The 27,350-nt window shown below is 39.0% G+C and overlaps 1 protein-coding gene across 18 annotated transcripts in view; it reads left to right on the plus strand.

The window, feature by feature from the left end:
• Window positions 1-546: 546 nt before the first annotated feature.
• PDE4DIP (phosphodiesterase 4D interacting protein) overlaps window positions 547-27,350 on the plus strand; it is a 181,160-nt gene continuing 154,356 nt past the window's right edge. For 7 of the 18 annotated variants that reach the window (XM_063106513.1, XM_063106515.1, XM_063106516.1 and 4 more), the window contains exons 1-3: window positions 556-942; window positions 16,232-16,287; window positions 20,182-20,333. In XM_063106513.1, the coding sequence (XP_062962583.1) occupies window positions 923-942; window positions 16,232-16,287; window positions 20,182-20,333 (228 nt within the window). In that variant the 5' untranslated portion in view covers window positions 556-922. Of the gene's footprint in view, window positions 943-16,231; window positions 16,288-20,181; window positions 20,334-27,350 lie in introns of all 18 variants that reach the window. The other 11 variants (XM_063106508.1, XM_063106509.1, XM_063106514.1 and 8 more) reach the window with 5 other exon arrangements.

Genomic DNA, 27,350 nt, shown 5'->3' on the forward strand with positions numbered 1-27,350 from the left:
AAACCAAAGAGATAGAATACCACAAAATCAGGGGATGGCTGAGATGGAGGCAGCTAATCAGGCTGCCAGGTTTTGTCAGGATGTTTCTCTTCGTGAGGGAGGTTCCTGTCCTTAGATTAATGATGAAACGGACATGTCAAATCTCTGGGAAAATAACATTGTGTCCTATGGCCATCCAGTGTGTACATCTGCTCTTAGCCAGGATTGCACCTAAACCTTGCTAGATTCCATCTCTGGCTTGGGGGGTTACCTGCGGGTGGGCGATGGAGGCACACAGGAGGATCTCCTCTCAAAGTTCTTCCTACAGTTGGCAGGTTTTATTGAAAGCCCCTCACTGGGATGGGCAAGGGACAGAGGGCTTGATGAGGCGTCCTCTAAGTCCTCTGTCCTTCTGCCAACATCATCTGAGCCAGCGAGCCGGGGGCAGGGGAGAGGAGAGGGTGTGCTCAGGCGGCGTATAACCTGGGCCGGTTCCGCCCGATTCTGCCCCGAGCACACTGGCTGTCTAGAGTCCCGCCTCCCCTCGCGGTTGACAGCTCAGCTGGTGCGAGCAACTCGTGCCAGCCAGTCGTGTCTCAGCCTGGGAGTGTGTGTGCGCGCACCGCCCGCCCGGGCTGCCTCTGGCCCCAGCTCCCAAAGCAGCGCCGGGCGTCGCTCCGCTCCGAGTCCTGCTTCCTACTGAGAACAGTCCCTCCCTTGTGCCGGTCGCACCGTTAGCTGGAGGTTCGGCCACGTCAAATCGGTTTTCTACACAAGCAGTGAGCAGAGCTCTCTCTTCGCTGCCGACGCAGAAAGAAGGAGCTGGGGAGGAAAAAGCTGCTGCTTTTTGCACTGGAGATTGGTGGGCAAGGCTTCTCGTTTTCCCAGGCTGCCTCAGCTCCTGGGTAAGGAGCGTCCTGAGAGTAAGGAAAGAGCCTGGAAAATGGAGCAGACGTGGGCGAGGTAGGTGAGCTCTTTCTTTCTCGGTGGATTTCGGGCTTCGTGTCCCTCCGCTCCCCTCCCTGACCCTCTCGGGGCCCTTAGGGAGAGGTCGCGCCTCACCAGTAGGGGTCTTAGCTTCTGTCTGTCGCCTCGCTCTGCCTCATTCCCAGCCCACTTCTCTTGGTCCTCCTACACAGGTTCTGTTCTCTGGTGTTTCCTTTGCTTAATGAGTCTCCCTTCCACCTACTCTTGATGTTAAAAATACCCGGTGAGTCTACCTGGAAGTTTTTGTAGAAATATTTCTCATCTTTTCCTTGTTCTGGGGCTCTCTTTTCCATAGACTAGAGGGATTCCAGTAGGTCTTTCTTTAGAGATACCTTTGATTTCAGATATTTTGAACATCAGATTCATTCTCACCCTGCCACGTTTTCCTTCTCAACCTCACCCTCCACTAGTCACACAAAGGCAAACACTCATGTCCAGAGCCTGCAGTTGCAGCCACTTTGGAGGAGGAGACCGAGGAAGAGAGAGAGTAGGGTACTCTCCATTGCTCAGGCTGTGTTGAGGCCAGGGCGACAATCTGCTCTTAGGTCAGATTTTGGAGATGCCTGGTGGAAGTGTGTTTTTTTCATCTCTCACTACTTCCTCAAAAATACTTTAAAATGGAGCCCATTCAAGAAAGGAGTAAGGATAAGAGACCGTGTACTGAAACAAAAACTTCATTTTTTGTTTTTTAATGTGGGGTAGGGAGAGACTATATTTCAGAGGTGTCTCCATAACAGATACTCTTCCATCTCCAGGTTTCAGCTTTGGAGAATTGGGGTGGGGCCACATTAGTGTTCTGACTCCTAAGAGAGTGAAGGCTATACAAACGCAGCAGGTAAATTTGGGGCTTAATAGTACTTATGCAGAAGACCTGGAGGATTTTAGTTGATTGTTAAGCTCGACAGGAGTGAATGGTATACTGTAATGTGAATTTTAAAGAAGAGGCAAATGGAAGTTTAGGGTCTGCTGACAGAAGTGTGCAGTCTAGATTTATAAATGATGATTTTACTTTTCACTCTTTTCTGCTCTTTTCAGGCCTCTCCTAGAGGACTGTGCTCTGTTTTGGCTATCACTGGATAAAAGAAATACATCGAGAGACACAGGGGACTCAAAACCTTGCCTTGAGGGGTGGCCAAAGAACCTGGGGCTTCTTAGCTTGGAGAAATTAAGACTGGGGGTGGCAGGGCGGGGAGGAAATGGTAGCTCTCTTCAAATATCTGAAGAACAGTTGGTGGTAGAGGGATTAGATTAATTTAGAATCTCTTAGCAGGACAGAACAACCAAGGGAGCAAGTTGTGGGGAGGCAAGTTACGGTTTAGTGTATGGGGAAAGCTTTCTAATAAGTGAGCTGCCTGGGCAGTAAAGAGATTCCTGACACTGGAGTTATTCAAGCAAAGGCTAGATGAGCACTTGATGGTAATGAGAGTGAGTGTAGCAGGATTCTTGTTTTCCATCAGTGTTTTTCACATCCTTTAAAAAAAAATAAAATAAAGTATTATTTATTAACTTTTTTGACCTTTATTTACATATAGCAATTTCAGACAAACACAGAAATCATTCAGAAAAGTCACAAATCATATACATACAGTCCAGTTAGTTTCACAAACTGAGTATACTCATGTAATGGGCACTCAGGGCAAGAAAGAGAACATTATCAGCACCTCTGAAGCCCTCCTTAAGACTCTAAGGATACCCATTACCCTGATTTTAACACCATACTTTAGTTTTGTCTAGTTTTGAACTTTATGTCAATAAGATTGTATATCATGTATTCTTTTGTATGTGGTTTCTTTCATTCAGTTTAATGCTTTTGGGAGTCCTCTATATTGTTGTGTGTAGTTGTAGTTCATTTATTCTCACTTCTACTTAAGATTCTATTTTGTATGAATATATCAAACATTTATCCATTCTGTTGTTAATAGGTATTTGGGCAATTTCCAGTTTGAGGCTATCACAAATGGTGTTGCTATGACTATTTCTGTACATGTCTTTTGGTGAGCATATGTACACATTTCTGTTGGGTAAATAAGTAGAGGTAGAATTGCTGGGTAATAGCAAATGCATGTTCGGTTCTAGTAAATACTGCCAAATTTCTTTCTGAAATGGTTTACAAAGAGGTTTCTCAAGGGGTATCCAAAGGGTGGAAGACATAGTGAAAAGGTGCTCCATGTCACTAGTCATCAAGGAAATGCAAATTAGAACCACAATACCATACTGCTATGTAGGTACCAGAATGGTTGAAATTAAAAAGATAGAAAATACCAAATGTTGGCAAGGTCCAACAGTCAAAATGTTCACACTTTTTTTCACCACTACTCACAAGAAATGTATTTACAATGCAACCAAGTACACTTACATATGTAACAAACAAAAGTCTTGTGTAATAATACTTAATCTTACTATGTGTTTTATACTCTATTCTCTATTCTATTCTTTTCCTTTAAAAATCAAATTCTGGTTGTGACTCACTAAATTTATTTCATCACCTAATGGGACACAGATGGAAAAAACTTATAATCATAAATAATGGCTAACATCTCAGATCTTTCTAACTCACAGATCAGATCAGTTCATAAACATTTACTAAAAATGTGAAAACCTAAAGCAAGCCAGACACTGTGCTTGGTGCTAAAGATAAAACAATGAGTGACACTGGGTCTCTGCCTTTGATGGCTATACATTCTCGTCATCTATAATTTTAAAAGAGAGGGGCTAAGGCAGAGATGTGCATTGGCTGCTCTGGGAGCGTAGTGGAGAAGCATAACCTGGGGAATTGAGAGAATACAAATTAACTATAATTGCTACCATTTATTAAGCTTTCATTGGTGCTGATCTTTTTGCATACTTTATTCCACCTAATCCTTACAACCCTACATGGTAAGTTTTTAAGACAAGGAAATTGACCTTAAAGAGATTAAATAATTTGTCTAGGGTGGCACACACAGCTAAGAAATACAGCCCAGAACTGTTTAACTTCAAAACCAGTGCTCTTAATTGCTTTATTTGAATTGAGTCTTGTAGGTGACTCAGTTTCTGAGTTGGTTCTGAAGCTGGCTACTTATCTTAGCTACTCTTAAGCTTAGGGATAACTTTAAGACTGTTATTCTATTTCCAATTTTTATTCTGGGCAGCTCTGGAAGGCCCCTTCTCTGAGGGTTTCTATTCATGTGAGCCCCTGTACCGTTTATGTTGCTCTATCTATCCATGAAGGACAGGGTGCTGGGTACTAGAGTTCTCAAAGTTAGATATCTTCTTCTCCCAGCTGCATATCATATGGCTATTGCCTGACTGTTGCCAGACTCCTTTGGTTAAATCATTTGGGGAATGTATGATTGGTTCTGGAATAGCCAATTTCCCATGAATACACTGGCAATACAAAAAGTTGGTTTGGTCACTTATCAAATTGACATTCACGTATAGGGTAAGAGTTGTCAAAGTAATAAGCTCATGGAGATGGTGAACTTGATAATGGGGGTAGTTTTACTCACCTCATAAGTCTAGTATCAGTGAGGCAAACAGCTTCTACTGCTCTAAATTTTTAGCATTCACCTATCTGGACTAGCAGCTCCTTATACCTTCTGCTTTAGAGATTGTGGGTCACTTGTTTGTATTAATTTCCTACTGTTGCTGTTACAAATTACAATAAACTTAGTGACTTAAAACAAAACAGATTTATTACCTTACAGTTCTGTAGGTCAGAAGTCTGAAAACTGGTCTTCTAGGCTAAAATCAAGGTTTCAGCAGGCTGCATTTCTTCTGCAGGCTTTAATGGAGAATCCATTCCTTGACTTTTCCCACTTCTAGAGACTGTCCATATTCCTGGTGCTTCACCCCTTTCCAGCAATGGCATCACTCCGGCATCTGCTTCTATCACACATTCTCCTTCTCTTATTCTGACTCTCCTGTGCCCTTTTACAAGGATCCTTGTGATTACATTGGGCCCAACCAGACAATCCAAGATAATCTCCCTATCTCAAAATCCTTGATCACATCTACAAAGTCCTTTTTGCCATGTAAAGTAGCATATTCACAGGTTCCGGGAATTAGGAATGTGGACATCTTTGGAGGGCCATTGTTCAGCCTATCACACTGTTAAATGCTGGAAAAAAATATTGCTAATTCTCTTCCCCTTTTAGGTGGAAATGTTTCAAGCATATGGGAATGCTGAATCATATATGAACCTTATACATCTTCCTTGAATAAATAATTCAAGAAAAAATGAAATTGAAATATTTAAGGGCAACCTATAGGACTGAAGTTTAAAAAAGAAAAGCAAATTAATTAGTCTGTTTTGTTTTGTTTTATATTACTCTATAATTTGATTTAATAAAATGAAAGCATTAATTGTATTTGCCTGCTAAATCTGTGAAAATTTGGAGAATGGAAGTAACAATCAAGAAAAATAATGGTCTGGCTTCAAAATTTAACAGTTTTGATTTTGTTTCTTCTTTGCCATACACTTAAAGTGCAGCCTTCAAGTAAGACAAGATGTCCCTTAGCCATAGCTATGTTGTACTTAACAGATCCCCATTGATAGCTTATTTGCATTTATTCTGCTCTGTATTAGTGCTGTGTAGCCTAGAGGAATCAGAAATATTTATTTCTCTTTGAAGTTATGGTGAGTTAGTAGAAAGTCTTGTTTACAAATGCATAGTTACAACCAGAGATGGGTTTTCCCTTCATTTTACAAATGTGGCCACTGAGGCTAGATATGTTAAGTGATTTGCTGGTGTTCACACACTGGTATGTGTTGGTATATGAAGGTCTGGTTAATCCCAACATCTTTGCTTACCATGGTGCTGGTGCTTTGTGTATAGCACTGTGTATTGAGAAAATGTTCTAGAAAATTTCCTAATTCTATTATTGAAACACCTTTGGATATTGAATTTCCTGTTTAATATTCAGCACTGGTAGCAATTAATTTTCTGTATTTTGAGAAGGAAAACTCTGCCTTGGCAGCTCTGATCTATTTTTAAATAGGCCTGTACTTGGATTTGGCTTGGGGAATTTGCCACAATTAGTGCTTTCACCCCTACTTTCTTATTTCCCACATACTCGAGGAGTCTGGACTGCTCTTCCCAACCCCCTCTTCTTTCAGCTATCTACTAAGGCTGGATTTAAAATACTGGAATATGTGGAAGGGGTTGTTTTTGTCTTTGAAGGGGTAAGTTGGTTGGCCTCTCCATCCTGGGTGGCTCACCTAACAGTGGCTCAGGGATCATTTTTGCAAGGCTATGTTGAGCATCCATCCATTCAGTGCCCCAGAACACTACTCCTATTGAATACTCTATTTTATAAATAAAATTCCAAACTGGGCTCAGAACATTCCACAAGTTGTCTCTGGCAGAAATTCAAATAGCATTTAAAGTTAGAAGAAAGTCCAGAATAAAAAATGTCTTGATGACCCAAGGTGGCTCTATTCGATTCTATTTTAAACATTTAAATGCACAGAGGACTTGTTTTCCTCTGTCTCAGAGCCTCTTCTGAGTTTTGTAGCCAGCAAGACAAGCATAAACTAAATTTTTTTTCCCTGAGTCCTCATGGCTAAAGCACTTTATTGCTCATAGACTATTTATAATGACTTTTATAATAACAACTTGTATTTTCATGGCACTTTAATAGTCTGTAGTTTGTTTTCCCTTAATCTGTCTCATTATCTCCAGTCCTTTTCTGCTTGTTATACTCCGCAGAAGCTTCTTTCTCTCTTGGCTTCTCTAAGCCAGCTGAGTATGAGGTCACCTGCAATTGGTGTCTTCTCATCATGGCCAAGGTGGAAAGGGTATAAAGAAACAATGACTGCTGATACATAGAAAACATTGACTAACAAAGAAAATTGAATAATTTTTAGCATTTCACACAATTTGAGAATATGTTTATTTTCCATTTTATAATGTGGTATATTATTATTCATAAGGTAGAATAGCGTGTCATGTTGAGTTACAATAGTTTATTTCTCTATACTGAGGCCTGTAGTTTTCTAATTTAAACTATTATAAATAATACTTGATAAACATCTAGGTGCATAAAGCATATTCTTCCATAAAATTATTTTTGAATGCTAGATGTTCAGAAGTAGAATAACTATGTCAAACATTTCTCTTGCAAATACATTGCAAATTGCTTAAAGTTATATTCTCATCAGAAGGATATTTCCATTCAATTTAAATATCTTTTTTCAAGACCTGAATCCCTATGTTGCAAGGGGGGAAACTGAGGCACACAAACATAAATGGGCATATCCTAGGTGAATCAATAACAACGGTCCCAACTTTTACCCTTCTCTAGGGTAAAATGCTTCACCGTTGCTGTTTATCTCTGTTACTATCGTGAAGTGTTTCCTGAAATGGTAATAAACAGAAAATTTTATTGTAAGAAAGTAAAAGTAGATGTGCATTACATCAAAATTATGCATGTGTTTTAGGATGTCGATTGCAGGGAAAGAGAAAAAAAGAAAAATAGATGCTGTATTTGGTTACGAGATTATGCACAACACCCTTTATACGCTGCTTTAAGTCAATGTCTGCTTTCATAGCAGGAAGAAATTTACATTTGTGTCTACCAAGGGACAACATGTAAAGTTTGGAACTGAGTTTGTTTTAGATTCTTCTGTGTATTACTTAGAGATTTCCAGGTTACTGGCACCATGGGAGCAGCCTTATTGCCAGCAGACTTAGGGAGTTGGTTGTAGAGTGATTGCCACTTTATTCACCCTGAGCTAAACCTATTACGAGTTGGCCTTAATATGCCAGTTGTTCCCACCTACATACCTAGCCTTGCCTTTGCTAGGATAACTTTGTTCATCCTTTAAAGGCTGGCTTCAGCATTACCTCCTTTCAGAATTATTTTCGGAACCTAGTTCTGGGTGTTTTCTGTAACAAGGACATGCTCTGCCTACTCTGTTATAGCATGTAGCCAGTTGGTTTACTTGATATTTTCCACACTCTAAGTTTATTGAAAGAGTGGGCTGTTTTCTTCCTCTTAATCTTTAGCATCAAACATTGTTTCTAACACTTAGCAGATCCTCAATTAAGAACACTCCCTGAAAGGCTGATCTGAATATCGGTTTGGTAGATGTCTCGTTATTATAGCATATAGCAGGTTATCAAATCTTGCTGCCATTATACACTCAAATTGTATTTATCACTGTTTAAGAAATATGCATCAAATTCCTGTTATGATCTAGACCTTTTAAGTGCTGGACATATAATAGTGAATGATATAAAAACCCTTCCTTCAAGAAGCTGACATTCTAGAGGGGCCACTAGACCTGAGCATATGTCACTGTTGCACCTTGACCTCCCAGTTCCTTAACTTGAATTCACTTCAGTATACCATAAGCACAGCCATCCCTTGTAGCTCATCTTTTCTCCAGATCCTCCACCCTTAGGATCCTTAACTCTGTAATTATATTCCCTGACCATAGGTCAAGTCCCTCATTTCCCCGTTCTTTCTGAATGTTCAGTTTACCTCATCGCTTACTCCAGTTCCTCATCTCCTCCGTATCTTCCAGACCATCTGCTCTTTATTCACCACCCTGCTGAGCCTAGACCTCGGGGTCAGCTATTCTAATCATGCTCTTAGCCTTGCTGTAGAATCTCTACAATCCCCAACCCTTATTAACTCGTAGTCAATTTTATTATTCTCTAAACTTCTATAAGTTTTGTTTTAGTATATTATGAAACCATACTGAGAAGGAAGACTCTAGATTCATTTTCTAAACTCAGGTAGATCTATAATACTGCTAAGAAATTCTTCTCCTGCTCCTACCTGCCTCCTCGCCCTGCCCCTCTTTTTCTGACTCTTCCTCTTCTTTTAAAAATACATTCCTCTCAACCTTTAATTTCAATAGTATAAATAAAAGCAAGATACAAAATTGTATGTTCAGTGTTATTTCTATTTTTTAGAATTCACATAGGCAAACGAACTGAAGAGCAACGAAAAGTAAATACATAAAAATCTTTATTGATGTTGCCTTTAGGTGGTAGCTTTTTAAAAATTATTTTTATTTTTCTCTATATACTTTTCTCCTTTCCAAAATGTCTAAGGAGCATGTAATTATTTTAAAATAATAAAAAACAGACATTGTTAGAACTGAAACAGTGAAAGATTATGTGAATAAAAAAGTAGGAGGAAAGGAAATAAAGTCACCCATTTCTTGACATCCAGTCTAGGACCCTCAGTAGATTGAGCCAACTGCCCCAACATACCCCAGTACCTTGTGAATATTAGTTGCTAATGAAAACTGAGGACTACAGAATGCACTGCCAGGACCAAAAGTAAAAAGCGAAAGGCAAGTTTTAGAAGTGGGCGGAGAGATCATACACCATCCCTGGATTTTGTGACTGAATCCAAAGCAGATTATTTTCATGTCTCTTTTGAAAGAGTGATTGATATCCATGTCTTAGCTGATTCAGGGGAAGTAGACAAGAATTTATTAGATATTTGAATGTATGATGACCTCATAAGGCAAAGTGATGAAAATAATTACTGGAACTGCCTTGACCTTTTCACAGAATTAGTTGGTTTCTCTGAACCTCAATGGATAGCACCTAGAAAAATAATGATAGTTTCCTTTAGGATGAAGACTAGTGCAGAAGCAAAAAAGAAAAGGTCCTAAAACTTGAAGAAGCTATTCCAGATACAGACACACAATAATGTTTGTAGCTGACTATAGCTATTGAGGATTTGGCACGCTAGAAAACTGCCTCCCAGAGATCCATTTGGTCATGCTCACTCTCAGTGAATCTACTGTACTGAGTAAAGGGTGTAATTGCAGCCTGTACTGGAGAAAAGAGGATGTTTCTGTATCAGTGCCAAGTCAGCCTATACTTTGTCAACATGCAGAGGGAGGCTCACAGTAATGCTCTCTCTGTTCTGAGGAGTTTGACCAATTAAGCATCCTAGCCTGCAGAGGTTATAATGATTGGTCCTGAGATGAGAAAAAAATGATAATCTCACTGTTTATTTATATTTATTATATAACAGCCTTGTGCTCTACATCTGTGACTTCTACCCTATTTGCATTTGAATATGTGTTCTATTCAATTCTCGTGCCAAATGGGGGTTATCTGGCAACATTTGGAACATAGAAGATATACTCAGTGTCTCTCTTGGCAAGAGAAAAAAAGATCTGAGAAGGAGAAGTCTCAGAGCTTGTTCGCTAATGGCCTTTTCCATGTTAATTTCCATCACCTTTCCTGCCTTTCAGTTTATTCCCTTTGTCTGTTAGGGACAACGCCAAGTGTTTTCACAGTAGGGGCTTGGGGAAGGTGTGAAAATTCTGGAGAAATTTGGTTAGAGATAGGAAAGCACAAAATGATGAATGACTTACTTTTCAGGATAGGATTTATATAAAAAGGCATACTAGCCGCTTCCCTTTTAAGATTTTAATTCATTTGTCACATGGCATCAGTACTCAAATACTCAAGCATAAACTGTGTTCATTGGGGATAAGTTGGTATCCCAAGAAACAAATTTGTGTCAGTATTTGAGTCTAACTCCCATCTCCTTAGCACAGCAGATAGCCCACCCTTCCTTTCACCTTAGTTTCTCCATGGTCATTTCCCTGGAGTCCAGGTAGGTACAAAGAAGGTTACTGATAAATATGTGGGTAGAAATAGGGCATACTGGAAAGAAGGATGGTTTGGAGTCAGACAGATTCAGTTTTCAAGTTCAGGCTCTGACACCAACTAGATATGTGATCTTGGGCAAATTACTTTATCCTTTCAAGCTTCTTGTTCCCACATCTGTAAAATAAGGATAATAGTACCTACTTTACAGGTTTTTGTGAGGGTTGAATGAGATAATGCCTGGAAAGTACAGTATCAGGCACTCAATAAATTGTGATGGCAGCACTGGTGTTGGGTAGTGATGATTTTCCATAATAAAAATGATGGTCACTTGATACAAGATTAGTGTTGAAGGAATTTCTTTCACCTTTGTATTTCCAGTGCCTGGCATATAACAACTTCTCAATAAATGTTTATGAAATGGAATAAAAAACATTAAAAATAGCAATCAAGTCCCAGGTTTTTGCTCTAAGTACTGCTATAGTAGATTGTTTTTTCCTGTTCTGTATTTTTGTTTATAATAAGAAAACCTAATAAAAAGAAGCTCGCGAGATAGCAAATGCCACCAGGAGATGGCCTTTGTCCCCAAGCTTAGAGATGTCAATTAAGCAAGGGTGTTGTTAAGTGTTGAAGTGGGGGAGCCACACTTTGTGGTGCTCAGAACAGCCTCAGTATATGTGATGGCCTGGGAGGGGGCCTGAAAATAACTACCACTTTGGGAGTTTGGACACTCAGATGGGAAGAAATAACCCTGGGTTAATTAGTTTAACAGGTGAGACTGAAGAGACTAAAGTAATGTCTCTTAGACAGAATCAGCACCTTAGAAATAGTTTTGGTGGTGATTTTGGTCCTGGGATACAACTATCTCCTACTATTCAAAGACTTGTTGCAGAACCTGTGCTGTAATGGTGATTACCATCTTCTCATTGAAACCAGGGAACACATCTCTGATTTCCCCTCACTGTTATCCTGACCCCAGTCAGAGCAGGCCTCAGTGGGGAGGGGGGGCGGGGAGATAGCTAAAGAAAAACTGCTTGACCAGGCAGGATGGGCTGGATTCCTAGGAGGAGCAATAATAAGATAAGAGTGGAGTTGATTCAACTTAAACTTCCTTAGGCTAAGACTTGATCTGGAGGTCAGGATGTTTGTTCCTTAAATGAATGCCTTATGGCTTAGGATAATATCTATAACACCAATCTCAAGTTGTTTTTGCAGAACACCTTCTGCTACAAACCTGCTTTGAAATTTCTATACCTCTAGACTTGAAGGAGCCAAGGAGAACCTTAGCTAAGATGCCAGAAATAATTACACTGACCTCACTGCTGACCAGTCAGACACCCACATGCTTCCTGAGCCCCCCTACCCCAATTCCCGCCCTATAAGTATCTATGATTTTAAGCTCTCAGGGAGTCCAGGGTCTTAAAGCTCCTTTAGCTACCATGGGCTCCTTCAAATGGCCATCCAAATAAATCCTAATCTTTAATACTGCAAACTTTGGCATGAGAGGCTTCTTAGTCATTTGGGTGGCGAATAAGGAACCTCTCTTGTTTCGGTAACATCATTGCTTGTGAATAAGATGGTCCATTAACGTGATCTGTTCCTCCTCTCAATCCATGAATTAGGCCAAAATACAAGGCAATAACACCAAATATACAGCTTGCAAAGGAAGGCCTATACCTGACTTATAAAAAATATCTCTCTGCAAGCTTCTTTGCGTGTTACCGTTTGCTAATGAAGAAGGAACCCAAGTATCTACCCCTCCCCTCAGTGTTATGAGAGGCTAGACATGTGGGACCAGCAAGATGCTTGAATCTTGAAAGGTGCTATCTGTAGCCAATTTCAAGCAAAGCAAAATTGAGTGCCTTGGGTAATCCTGGCTATAACTGAAACTACCATTCTTGGAAAATTACTGGAAGAAATCATCAGACAGAACACAGTTTGACAGCATCAGAGTATCAGGGGGTGGCAGATGGCTTTCAAAGGAGCAATTATTTTCTAATCATTCTCTACTTAATCACCCTGAAAACTATAGATAAAGCAAATAATATGGGATATTGAATGTTGCCGTATTGAGTTGAATATCTTAGTAGCTACTTATCAGCAAATCAAGAGAATATGGGTGATATACCATGCGGAAATTAAGTAGGTGAACAGCTTGTGAGTGGGTTGTACTTGGACAATTCTTGGTTCATCTAATTAAGCAGAATAGTGTCTTGGCAAGATTAATACGTGTGATTTTAGTGGAATTGGTATGAGTATTAATGGATTGATGAGGTTGGGAAAAAGAGAAAGGCAAACCTTATTGAGGGAAAGTGCAGTTCATTTATACAGGAAAAGCAAATCTTAAAGTAAAAGTATCCTGGGGGAAAGATTATATATGGGCATGTAGGAGAGCTATAAATGCCCTGGCGAACCAACACACTAGCTGAACATGAGTCATTCATGAACTGATGTTTGTAAAAAATCTAGAAATACTTGAATTTGAGAAACTAGGACAAGGGTATAGAAGCTTTTCCAGACTTGGGTAATACAGAAGAGTTTACCAACATATATTACTGCCTTGTTTGTGAGTGTGTGTGGCCAGGCTTAGAGTCTGTTTTCTGCCATACCCCAATCCTCTTTGCACTTTGGTTTATCAGATGTTGTCACAAATTGCAATCCCCTTGACATATACCCTGTGTTTCTTCACTATGGGCCTCTTCCCCTGGGGAGCATCAAATTCCTTTCTAACCTTTTGGAGCATTTGAGTGAACCCCACTCTGCCAATAACAGAGGGAACTTGAGCTGTTAATAGAGCTAAAGTGATTTCTTTGAAATCTCTTGAGTATGCCTATTAACTCAGTACCCGTCTAAAGTGACCTCTCTGCTCTTCCAGTTATTGATTCATACCGGGCAGGCAGCAAGCTCAGAGTGGATGTGAGTGGGGTGGAGAAGGTGAGGTATCTGGTAGGGCTGATATGCATTGCTTTATTGTAACCTGCTCTGATCTATAATGTGGGATTTGCAGAACAAGGAGAATTGAGTGAGATCATGTCTGGAAAATACCCTGGATCTTTGGAAAGTATTAAAATGGGTTTATGATTAAGTACCTATTAGAACAGAATTGAATAATTACTTGAAGAAACATAGAAATTCACTCCCTTCTTTTACAAATATTTGAGAAATCTGAAGCCCAGAGAGATTCGACTTATAAGCCAGTTGATAGCCAGTTGATACCTACAAATAAATTATTTGTGTGTTGAAGCCAATGGGTTTCTCAACACTGTTGTAGAGCAGAAATGGAATTCTGTCTGTACTTAATCTTTTCCAGCCTCAGGAGGCCTACAAGAAGCCAGACAGATATCACAAATAAGTGAACAAGCTAAGACTACAAGGACAGGGAGTGGTGGGGACTGTGGCAAACTGCAAAGCATAAGCCTGTTCTGTTCACAGAGGGCAAGTTATCCCCCTATGTGGGAAGGTAGGCCCAGTGTTGTTAGACCCACTCATTTACCAAGAGAAGTTAAAAATGGGTCAACCTTATGTGGACTACATAAAACATGTTGGATGGGCTGAATTTGGCCTGAGGGTTGACCTTGCCCCTGTCAGCAGATGCAGTCACCTTTGTTGGCTGAGCATAGATGCTCAGTGAATAGCAGCAGCTAACTATAAGTTTTTCTCTGCAAATTTTTCACAACATTGTTCTGGTTGATAGTTTTGACATCCTTCCCCTACTTTAACCTCAACAGAGGGGACATCCATAAGTAATAATTTATCTCTTGCATTGTTTACTCCCAGAGAAATTTTTTAATGAGAATGAGAAGGGAAAAAGGCACAGGGCCTGGAAGAATCACAAGCTGGTGGTCTATTTTTGAATATTGAGGAATTGCCAGCTGTGTATAGTCCAGTGTGCCCTGTCTGGTACTTTCACGTCCATCTGGGACGTAACAAAAAGATTTGTGCCGAGATCCAGCCCTGAGGCAAGGAAGAAAAAACATCATCAATTTCCAAACAAATGCCAGATTCTCCTCTGCCTCCCTGGGAATACCTTCTAGCTTTTAAAAAAAGAAGCCCTCTAAATCTTTGTCTGTGGAACTCGTTTTGGTTACAACTGACTGGGCATACCCAAGGGTTTAAAGAATACGCTAAATATTGAAAGCATCTCTCTGTATGATAATGGCAATCATCTCTCTGTTTTTGCCTTCCCCACCCAGCCAGTCAGTTGTCAAAACAGTAGCCGGCCATTTTAAAACATTAGTCACTCAGTTCCTTTCTCTTTTTGATCCACAAGACTGCAGTGGCTAAGTGCCACTTAATGTCCTGAAAGGTTTTATGCAGGCTACAGCCCCAGCCCAGCCCTCCCACTGCTTCCCTGACCTCACCTCTGCTACTCACCATGCACTCACTCTGCGCAGACACACAGGCCTCCTGCTGTTCCGTAGGCTCTAGGATGCTCCCTCTGAGGGGCCTTTGCATTTGATGTTCTCTGCCTAGAAGACTCTTCCTTCAGATACTCCTTGGCTATCCTTATTGCTTCTCAGAGAAGGCTTGTCTGCTGAAAACTGCAAAGCCCTCCACCTCCCCTACCTCCAGTACTCCCTATCCACCTTCCCTACTTTACTTTTTTTTAATGGTACTTATCCCCATCTGCTACTATACATTTTACTTATTTGTTTCCCCTTACTATAAGTTCCATGAGTGCAGGGATTTTTTCTTTTCTTTTTTTTTTTTTTTTTTTTTTGTCTTTGTTCACTGCTATATTCATGGAGCTTAAAACTGCCTAAAATATAGTAGGAGCTTGACAAGTTGAATGCATTTTGAGAAATTTTCCCCCTTTGTGCTAGGGATGGTGGTGTTCGCTGTGCTGGATGGAAACACCTTGCTACTGAATCATGGTGTTATTAACATATTAACATTTCCACTAATGGACTTTGTCTGTTTTTCAAGTTTTCTATGTCAATTCTACTTCCTGAACAAATCTTGATTTTTTTTTTTTTTTTTTTTTTTGCTTCTCTTCCTTTCCACTGTATTTTCCCTTACTGAAAACCATCACAACTTCTTGCCTGGATATAGACTCTCACCGTCCATGTTTGCCCTGTCACACAATCTCACTCAGCAGCCAGAATGATCTCTTTAAAATCTAAATCTGGTTATTTACCATGTATTTTCTACTTTAAAATCCTTCAGTTGTTTCCCATAGTCTTTCACATGAAACTCAACATCCTTACCCCATTCCACAAGACTCAGCATGTTTGATCACAATGTTGGCTTTCTCTCTTCCTCTAACAGGCCAGTGTTCTTCCTGACTCAGGGTCTTTGCTACTCCCTGAGAGGGGATACTCTTCTGCTCCCATTCTTCATCTGGTTGACATTCTATCTAGATTTAAATACCCCTTTCTCTGAGTTTCTCTGAGTCCCTGTACTTAAGTTCCTCTGCATTTTCCTTATTTACTATAATTATAATTAATCTTGTGAAATTGTTTATTTAATGGCTAGTTCTACCTGTACTTATTGAGGATAAGAACACTTCTTGGGGTGTTTGCCTTTGTATCTCCAGCACCTGATACCGTCTGATACATAGTAGGAGCTTAATGAATGCTTGTGGAGAAATAAATAAAAAGAGCACATGGGGTTTTGCACCCGCCCTGCCCCCCAGGGATTGGGTGCCTTGGGGGGGAGTGGTATCTCATTAATTAATGATATGTTTCTCTCCACAGAGATTATTTTGCAGAGGATGATGGGGAGATGGTGCCCAGAACAAATCATGCAGCAGGTAAGGATACTGTGGGCCTTGCCTTGTTAAATTCTTGGTTTCCAACCGATTATAATTCTGTTGAATTGTGGACTCTTTTAAGTTCATCATGGCAATATTTTTAAGCTTTTACGAATTTCCAAATTTGCATATACTACTGTAGTATTCCAAGTGGAGAATTATATGCTACATATAATTCTATGTTCTGGGAAGCAGGACAGTGCAGAAAATGGTTAACTGAAATACTTATGTGACCCCTTCATACTTTTAATGATTATGTAATTGCAAGATTAAGGTCACTTGTAAAATGATTAAAATAAATTTTGTTACTGAAATGAAAGCTCTAGTACACCATTAAAATGGGTATAATAATAATGTCAATCTCATAGGTAAGATTAAGTAAGAAAAACTCTTAGTATAGATACTGTCAATGAATAAGTACTCAGTAAATTTTACTTATTGTTATTATTACTGTATTCATAATAATAACACATTTATGACCGCACTAACATTAGCCAGAGATCAACCTGAATTACAAAACCAAAGTGAAGATGCCTCTTTTTGGGGGTCCATTTTTTACAAAAACTTGTCTCAACTTGAGGATTTTACTTACTTGGTATGTGATTTGCCTTTTTCATACCAGCCTTGAAGCACAGACTTTTCATATGCACAGTGTAGAAAAAACTTTTTAATTTGAATAAGTTAAGGACTTCAGTGTCATTTAAAATTAGTGTTTTGAAACTGTGTATGTTAAATACACACATTCTAAGGGTTACCTTATTCAACATGTTGAGTGTCAAGACCTTGCATTTTGAGACAAAGATTGAAGAACAAGGGCAAAAATGAAAGGAAAGGATGAAATGTCTACTACAGACAAGACACTTGGTGGGGTGCTTTCATTTATTATTTCATTTAATCCATATAAGAGCTCTGTGAAGTAGGTACTATTATCGTCATTTTCACAGAGGCAATGAAGCTCAGCAAAATTAAGATATTTCCCTAAATTCCCACAATTAGCAAGTGGTCAGGATTCAAATCCAAGCTTCAAAGGCTTTTTCCATCATATCCCACCAATCTAGCTGTAATGTATTGTTCTGTTTTATCAAATTCTCTTCCACTTAGTAGCCTATTTAATTTCACCTTAATGTAGAAAAAATCATTCTTACTCATTTCTTTTAATTAAAAAAATTGCATTTACTTAGAAACATTCAGAATATCAACAAAACAGGTGCAACATTATCATCATTATGTTATTATTATTATTTGCATTCACAGAGTGGTATACAATTAATAGAACAATTATTTTGCACAAACTGAATCAGAGACGATTGAAGATGGAAAAAAATACCATCTCCGTATGTAACTAATTTGTGCTTTTCACCACTAAAACTTGCTTTAAATTTCTGTGTTAATTTAAACCCCGAACCATACCAGGCAATGTTAGTGGTTATTGAAAATACAAGTACCATTAAGGACAGGGCTACCTAAAGACACACTTAATCCTATGTTAATTTTACAATAATAAGAAGACACTATACAATGTTGAGTTTTAAAACAAATCATATGGTCTTATGTTTCAATTTTTTTTTCTTTAAAATCAGTGGCATAATAAGGAGTTAAATACCTTTAGGCATGAAAAATACTGTCTGAAACCACCCTATTCATCATCATTTTCTTCTTCATCGTCTTCATCTTTCTCTTTACCAGCATCTTCCTAATCCTTTATTTCTTTCTTCTTTTTCTTGTTTCCCCCCCCAGTTTTTCCAACTACCTTTTCCCCTGCATCAGACTTTCCTTTATCCAAGAATACAGTAATAGCTTTTTTGTATTTTCCTTCATCTTAAACGCCTTCCTTTCCTTAAGGCTATATACTACCTGCAGAGATAATTCTTTATTTCTCTGTTTCCTTACCATATATCACCAATGGATAGACCAGGATGTTCTCCTATGATTTGGGGCCATTTCTAGAACAAAACAAGAAAAAATCTGAATGAGACCTCTTTGGTTCATTGACCCTTGAACTTGACTTCTCTTCTCTCTCTCTGTTTCTCTCATAGTGAGCTTTGTTCACCTTCACCCTGTCTTCAAATTTTTCTTTCTTTTTAGCAGACATGGATTTTCATCTTTTCTGAGCATTTAAAAAAATTCTGGGAAATCGAGTAAAACATCTGGGTACTTTTTCTTGTGCTCCTTATGCACATTTGCAGAAAGAAGGAAGGAAGGAAGGAAGGAAAAAAAGCCTTAAGATCTCCTTTGCCCATATATCTAGTTAACTTTTCCTCCACAAGGCACAGACTCACCCAGTGCCCATTTTGTTCTTACTTGCTCTGATGCTGTCTATGGAGCTCAATGCATTGTGATGGCTGTTATTCTTTCTGATTTAAAAAAAAAAACAGTTAAGTAATAAAGGCTCATTGTTTCTTTCGATCAGTGAAGAAAAGATGTAGTTTTCTATGTCTTCTATCTGAGTCTGTAACCCCATCCCACCTCATTCTGAGATCCTCTGTGACCTGTGCTTGACTGAGGCCCTAATTTCTTATCCTCTCACCATGTTATTTCTCAAAAGCAGGCATGGGGTAAATAGCAGCTTAGGTGTCACAAGGTTCTCCCAGAGCAATGCTTACATTGGTTAAAGGAATAATAAAGTTTCTGCCCCTTACCTGTTTCCCCCTGACTCTTAGATCTATTACAATCTCCTTAATTGCTAAAATGACACAGGGTTAGCATATTGCTAAGAGAGACTAATGAAGAGAACATAGCATTGGTTCTGCCACTTTTTTAACAATGTGATCTTGGGTAAGCAAACTTTCTGAACCTTTATTTACAGTTGGTAAAATGGGTTTAATAATTAAATGTGTCTATTTCACTAATTGCAGTGACTTCATAAATGAAATAATTCGTGTGAAACTATTTTGTAACCTGTAGTATCCTTTAAAGATGGTTTTTATAATTGTTATTATTCCTAAATAGTAACCTGGAAAATTATCTGTAGAGAAATTTGTACAAATAATTCTTAGCTAGTAGCTTGATTTTTTTTCTTCTAAAAGCTATATTGATTTTCTTGTGTCATGTAACAAACCACCCCAAAACTTAGTGGAAAACTACAGCCCATGGGCCAACAGCTAGTTTTTATGAATAAAGTTTTATAGCAACACAGTCATGCTCATTCTTTTACACATAGCCTATGTCTGCATTGTGCATTGTGCATTGTGCATTGTAAGAGTGGGGTTGAGTAGTTGTGACAGAGACAATATAGCCCGCAAGGGCTTTAAGAAAAAGTTTGTCCACTCCTATCTTAAAACAACAATGATTTATTATCTCACAATTTTGTTTTGGCAAACTGGGTATTTTTTTCTGCAGGACTCACTTGGGATCAAATGGCTACAATCTTCTGATGGTTTTACTGGGACTGGAAGTCCAAGACAGGCTTGTTTACATGTCTGACAGCTGGTGAATGGTTGTCAGCTGGGACATATTCATTTCCCTGAACTTGGCCTTTCCTCCTTTAGGAGGGTAGACCAGTCTTCCTCACAGCATGATGGTCTTGTGGTGCTAAGAAGGGAAGAGCAGAAATGCAAGGCTTCTCAAGGCCTAGTCTCTGGAACTCACACAGTGAGTTTGTTTTGTTAAAGCAAGCCACATAGCCAATCCAGATTCAAGGGTTGGGAAATAGACACCACTACTTGATGGGAGGAGTATGAACGCCATATTACAAAGGGGCACGGACACAAACTAGTTTGATTCACTGCGGACCATTATTAATATGATCTACCACAGGCTACTGTATGTGAACTGTTTCTATGTGGCCTAGAATTATATTTTGCAGAAACCAAATTCTGCTGGAATGTGCCAGTTAGAATGATGGTAATGCCATTATTAGATAAAACTTTTGTTGTTGTTTTGTTTCACTGACAGCTTTTCTTAGTGACATTAAAGATCGAGGCCCTCCAGTGCAGTCACAGACCTGGAGAAGTGGTGAAAAAGTCTCCTTCGGGCAGACACACCCCTTAAGAGCATTTGAGAAACCCCCTCAGGTGCAGACCCAGGCTCTTCGAGACTTTGAGAAGGTAAGACATGTGGGTGGATAATTGCTACCTCAGAAGGAGTACTATGGAATAGTGATGTCTTATAAAAATATGACCCATGGATTAGTCTGGATTACAGGCATTGTTGTTATAATGGTGTCTCTTTCAAGAGCACATTTCCCAATAAGCATATGCTCTGTTAGCTGTGTGCTGGGGGCTGTGGTTTATGGACAATTGCCTGTGCCAGCAAATTCTGTTTTACCATTTGTATGCCTGGTTCACTTCTCAGATAACCTCAGGAAGTTTAAATGACACCCTGAGAATCTGTAGCTGCAACATAGTGAGCCCAGGAGTCCCAGTTCAGTCAGCTAGTATTAAATTCTCTGTTACTAGCTTGGACCACTCTGCGTATCTGAGTATTGTCTGCAGTGTGAGGTGTTTAGTCACAGCCATTTGCTTCTCAACAGGAATCTGGCAATGTTGCTTGAAACTCCTGAAAAAATGAAGTGTTCTGCCTCTTGATGTGTTTATCCGTATAGGTGGCCAAGAATAATAACTGATAAAGTAACACAGATCCCCATCTCCCTGCTAGCTGGATTGATCCCAGGAAGTCTGTGTGATAGAAACCGCCTACTGGGATTTTTATGGCCCAGAAAGAGGCACCCAGAATTTCTTACACCACTGTGTTCTAAAAAAAGAAACAGCTCTTTGGTGCCCCCTGGAGTATACCCAGGGACAGGCCACACATGCATTATGTGTAAATAGGCCATAAAATACATGAGTTTCTTTCATTCTTGAATTGATAGCTTTTGACATAAAACAATAAAATTCCATTTTCAAAAAAAGGTTGTGCTGATATGAATTTACACTGTCTTTCCTCAATTTGTAAACCGAAATGTTTCACTAAGACTTAATGTACATCCCATGAGCTATTCCTGTGGGCAAAGAATATGTTCCACATAACATATGCCTAAGAATTAATCAGCCTACTTTTGGTCTTTTTTGCTTAGAGTTGTCATGGATACTGTTTTTTTTTAAAGACACAGAGCGTTTGCAGGAATATTAAGTGGCTTTTGAAGACTAAGAGCCTGAACAGCTGTGTGGTGCTGGTGGTGGGAATGAGGGTGGTAACACCCCAACCCCTTCTTTTTTTCACCCTTTGAATCTGCTACAATGTAGAAAGGGTGAACAGAGCTGCAGAGCTCCTCAAAGCCATGTGGAGTGCTCTCTGAAAGATAGTCTGCTTACATGTTCCTTTTGGTGGAGAGGTGTTTAGAAACACAGAAGTGAGGGGTATCACTGTCACTGAAGGGATGAACGGCTGGATGCTGTGGGAAAGGCAAAATAATGAGCTGAGTTGGGTGATGAGCAGGGGTCAGCTGACTTTCAGATATAGAGTCCTAAGTCCTTTTCTCTTAGAGTTCAGGCCTGAGTTCACAGATTAGTCTTTACTTCTCAATGCTGGGAACCACTCACAGAAACCAGGATGCAGAGAAAAGGCCAATGGACATATTTTAGATCTCTCTCACCTATATGTAAAGTAATAAATAAATAATGAGGCTACGACACACTTCATCAGAAAGTCATTGCAAGTAAACCAAGCAGTGTTGTGTTCACATGTTTGCTCACTCTTAATCTTAATCCATTCATCCATCTGTAGACTTTGAATGATGGTACCTGCTATACAAAGAGCCTCCACAAAAGGACTTGAAAATTAATAGAGATATTGGTTGGAAAAAATATAGGTAGGATAGGAACAATTCCAATGCCCCACTCTAAAAATGGCAAAATACCAAATAACGTCATCTTGTCTGTAAAGTTTATAACATGCATTTGGTAGCCTTGGGATAAATCATGGGTATCTGTACTCGGAGACAGGAAGGGACACACTGAAGGTTTTGTGCCAGAGAAGGGTCAGCTCCTCCAAGGCTTAAAGAAGGTGTCAAAGGGATACAGGCCTAGGATGAGCAGCCAGGAATCCATTCTTATTTAACTTATCCATGCAACAAATACTCGACCACTTTAAATAAGATACTGTTCCTGCCTTTAAATAGTTATAGTCTATTTGGAAGTACAGACATTGCATTAATTACAAAATAAGATGATAGGTGATTTCATAGAGATATGGACTGTGTACTCTGAGATCTTGGGAGAAAACGTCTAATTTTATTCAAGAAAGAGGGAAGGGCCTCTTACCAGAGGACACCTCTCATGGGTCTTCACGTTGAGCAAGGTCTCCAAAGCTATGGTAGACTTTACTAGTCAGAGGAGAGTACAACATAATTCCAGACAGAGGGGAAATCTGGGGGAAAGAAAAAGGGATGTACCCACGGATCGAGCCAGTGGGAGACTGGACTAGAGAGAGGCAAGGAAGGATAGTTAGAATAGGAGAGAAATAATATTAAAGGTACTTAATCAGTCAAAAGTAACCAATCAGTAATGTGATTACTTCTAAAATGTTTTCTGATGTATGAAATTCTAGAGAAAAAAAAATCCTTTGATTCCAGAGAAAAAGACTAAAAATGCAAATACTGGCATATTATGGAATCAAAACATAATCGGTCAATTAACAAGTGAAAATAATTATCATTTATGCTGATGCAGCCAAAAGGTATGAAGAGGGCAAAATTTTGAACACACAACAGTTTTTCTTTTCTTTCATTCTCCACCCACAGCCACCAGCATGGGTGGAGGTGGCAAATGATGGGCAGGGGAGAGGACTCAGGTAATAATGACATAGTTGCCTCTGAGTGCTTATTATACACCAGGCACTGTTCTAGATATTTAACATATTTTATTTCAACTAATTTCAGTTCATTTTCCTAATTTATGAGATTGATATTATTATTATAAACATTATACCAGTGAAGAGACCAAGACTCAAATAACTTGCCCAAAAGATGTACAGGTAGAAAGTGACAGAGCCAAGATAACTCCAATGATTCCGAGTTTCTTGGGGGAGTGAGAGGACCATTCAGAGAAGGAGAGGTGACACTGGTGAAATGCTGCGGTTTGGCTTCAAACATAGAGTCAAAAGGGAAGATGCTACAGCCATAGAGGGTTGGGGGTCTTTGACTGAAAAATCAGAAGGGGGCCTCCACTGACCTGTCCTGTTTACACATTTTCTAATCATGTTGTCTTTAACAGGAAAAGGTCAGCAAAACCAGCTACAATGTTCGCTTAACTGTAGTCTGAAGCCAGTTTTCCCTGGCATTCTGAATCTAACCACAGTGAGTCAGACCATTGAGGTCCCACCCATCCTGGCAAATTTTTCCACTTGAATCTTGAAGTCTATGAAGGAAAAAAAGAAAAGAAAAAGTGCTAAAATGTGGAGGGTTTTGTTTTGTTTTAACTTTTCTGTCTTTAAGGAGACCTGAGTTATCACAGTCTGAGTTTCCTGAGCTAATTTAGGTGAATCTGGGTCATGTCACTGCTGCCTTAGATTTGGAAGTTTTGGTGCTTCTCGAGTGTTTCTCTGTCATTGCAGCCTTGGAAAATAAATGCTACCGGTGAAGTGCATTTTCATTAAAAAAAAAAAAAAAAAAATAGCATTATACTTTCAAAACCACAGCGCCCCAAGCATACTGGTTTTGTTTTTACTAGTGTCTAAAGACATTCAAAAAGTGATTAGATGAGAAGGGGGAGATCCTAAACTTTCAGAAATCATAAGCATAGTTTTCTTCTTTTCATACGTGACTTTTCAGAGGGCTTCCGCATAGTCATTACACAGACCTTTAGCAAAGTTTTATTCCGAAGCAACATCGCCAAAGCTATGTATCAAATCAACCATTTATTTTTTCTTAAGAACTACAGAGAAAAGGAATGATTCTGAGTGCTTTGGAGGACACAAAGATGTATACAAGTTACCATTCTCAAAGAGCATACAATCTAATTGGGGTATAAGAAATTTAAATTACTCAAGAGTTAATTTAAATAACATCTAAAGCAACAGTGGAAGAGATATTACAAAACTGGAGCAATTGCCAAACAAACATATGTCCTTAAAACATCAATATTAGGACAAAGTTTTTTTTCTAATTTGTGTCTAACTTTTTTTCTAATATATACATATACAGATGCACACACACAAATATATATATAAACTTTTGGAAGTTATAAATATTAGCTCATGTTTAGTTATAAAATTAACAAAGTAACTTTATCAAAAAGAATAAAATTATAAAAATTGAACAACCCTGAACATTCTGAAAGGTATGGTTACCAACACAGAAAAGAGAGCACCATTTCCACAGAGAATATGACAGTTGAAAGAGAATAATTTTTAAAAAAGGTTTTTTATTATCTCCTTTCTTTCTCCTCACTAGAGCTTGTTTTCTTCTCTTCAGAGTGTGAAGAGAAGCTCTTTCTTCCTGTGACCTTGCAGAATTTCTATTCTAATCATAATTTCTATTCCTATAATAAATTTTTTAAATAAAACAAAACTACCAGTTAATGTTTATTGTGTACTACAGTGTTCCAGGCTCTGCGGACACACTTGACTTGCAGTATCTTACTCAGTTCTCAAAATAGTCTTTTGTGGTTGGTACAATCATTATCTTCATTTGTACAGAGAGGGACGCCGAAGCTAGGAAAAAGCTAGTAATTGCTAGAAAGTGCTAGAGCTGGGATTTGAGCATAAGTCTACTGCTTCCAGAGGTGACCTCTCAACCACAAGTTTATTATGCCTCTCAATTGACAGCTGATCCCCTTATTTGTTTGTTAATCTATCTATCTGCTTAGTTTATGGTTGCATCCTGTATGCCAGCTCTGTTCTAGCTGTCAGTTGCATCATGATAAAGTATGAATGTATGAAATATGTGTGTTCAAGAATGAATGTTTGGCTGGCTGGTTAGCTCACTTGGTTAGAGCGTGGTGCTGGTAACACCAAGGTCAAGGATTCTTATCCCTATACTGGCCAGCATTGCTCCCCCTCAAAAGAAAAGAATGAATGTTTATTTCAGTATTCTTTACACTAATAAAATTTTAGAAATAATCCAATTATCCATCAATTTGAAGATTGATTATTTCAAGTATAGTGTATGCAAACGACAGAACATTATAGAGCAATGTACTGACATGAGGAAATGTCCATAATAACAGATTTAATATTAAGTGACAAAACAACAAAAATATGACAGAATGTTACATAAAATAAGATCTCATTTTTGAGGGAGGAAAAAATAGAAATGCCTGGAAGGATATACACCAAAATATTGATAGTGATTATGTCTGAGTGATAGGATTAGCCATGATTTTTGCCTTCTTTATAACTTTCTATATTATCTTAATTTTTAATAATGTATGTTCATTTTATTTATTTATTCAATAAATATTTCTAGAGCTTTTACTATGTGCAACATGTCTTAAGCACTGCAGATACAATGATGAGTAAGCAAATATGGTTCCCACCCTCATAGAGTCTACAGATTAGCAAATTATAACAGAATATAATCATTATTATGATAGATGTAGAGGGTGCTACAGAATATGTATACCTGAGGCTCCTAACTCAGTCCGAAGGGGTCGGAGGATTCAGGGAAAGTTTCCTAGAGGTAACTATATTTAACTGTATACCTGAAGGAGGAAGAAGAAATAGCCAGTAATGTGGGGTGGGAGTGGGAGAATGAAGAATGTTCCATGAAGAGGTAACAGCATAATCAAGATCCAGATGAGAGAAGAACTATAGTAAGTTAATATCCCTAGGGCATAGGGTACAAGGAATGTGGAGAAGAGTTGAGACTGGAGAAAAAGAGAGAAGCCAGCATGCAGAGACTTGCAAGTTATATCAAGGCTTTTAAATGTTATCCGAGCTCAGTGGAAACCACTGAAAACTTTTAAACAGGCAGGTGACATGATTTTCTTTTTAGAAAGATCCCTTTTGCTTCTGTATGGACTCTGGATTCCAGGAATAAAGTTCTAGAGGCAAAGAAAACAGGAGGCTGTTGCAGCATTCCAAGCAAAGGTTGGTGGTGCTGCCAGTATAGGAATGAGAAAAATATACAGATGAAAAAGAAAGAGATTTCAGAGGAAGAATTGACAGGGCTAAGCTATTGATTGAATGTACAATCAGTGAGGGAGAAGCAGCCCCGGGATGACCTACTACCAATTCATCTCTCCGTTTCCATCCCAGACTAGGTTGTCACCCTGTTGTAAACTTCTAGAGTACCTTTAACTCTCTCTTCAATAACATGAGTTATTTGTTTAAAGTCTATCTTTTCTATTAGAACCTGAGCTCCATAATAGCTGGGACAGTGTTTGTCTTTTCACTACTAGATTTAGTGATTAGCATAGTGCCTGGTATGTAGTAGGCATGCCTTTTTCTTCTTCTTCTTCTTCTTTTTTTTTTTTTTTTTTTTGTTTGTTTGTTTGTTTGTTTTGGATGAATGAGTGATGGCAAGCTTTCTTGCTTGGCCAACTATTAGGTTATGCCAAGCGTTAAGAAAGAGAGCAGTTGGAGCAGGCACATGTGGTACTTTTATAATCATTAAAATAACAGCAACATAAACCAAAAACCAGTAAAGCTGTTTCCACTTTTAGAAGAAAAATAAAGGAGATGTTTCCTGATCTTCGGGAACTTTAAATCTAATTGGGAGACAGTTAAATAGATAATCCCAATATATTAGCATAGGGACCACACAAACAGTAGATACATAGCGCTGTGAAAGCACTCAGGAGGGGCCCTTGCCCTGGCTTTCGGGTCAGGTAGGCTTCCTTTAGTAGGTATCTAAGTTAAATTCTTCAAGGCCAGTTGGGATTAAAGTCAGAGCTGGGTGGGGAGTAAAGAGGTGTGACGTTCCAGGCTAACACTGCTACCCATGCAAAGTCCTGGGGGCAGCAGAGAGCATAGTGAGTTCAGAAATAGGAGACTTTGTCATGGCTGGAGCATTGGAGTATCGACTGGGGTTCATGTTGGCTGTGTCTCTCCCCACTCACCCCCCACTTCTGGTCAAGGTGTTATTGTTGCAACCATGGTCAAATGGTATCATTGTGAACTCAGCTCTTATGCCCAGAGCAGATCCTGGTCATACCTTTGAAACTGCCTTCACTCCTAAGGAAGAT

The sequence above is a fragment of the Cynocephalus volans genome, chromosome 8 (genome assembly GCF_027409185.1).
Source record: "Cynocephalus volans isolate mCynVol1 chromosome 8, mCynVol1.pri, whole genome shotgun sequence".
Classification (NCBI taxonomy): Eukaryota; Metazoa; Chordata; class Mammalia; order Dermoptera; family Cynocephalidae; genus Cynocephalus; species Cynocephalus volans.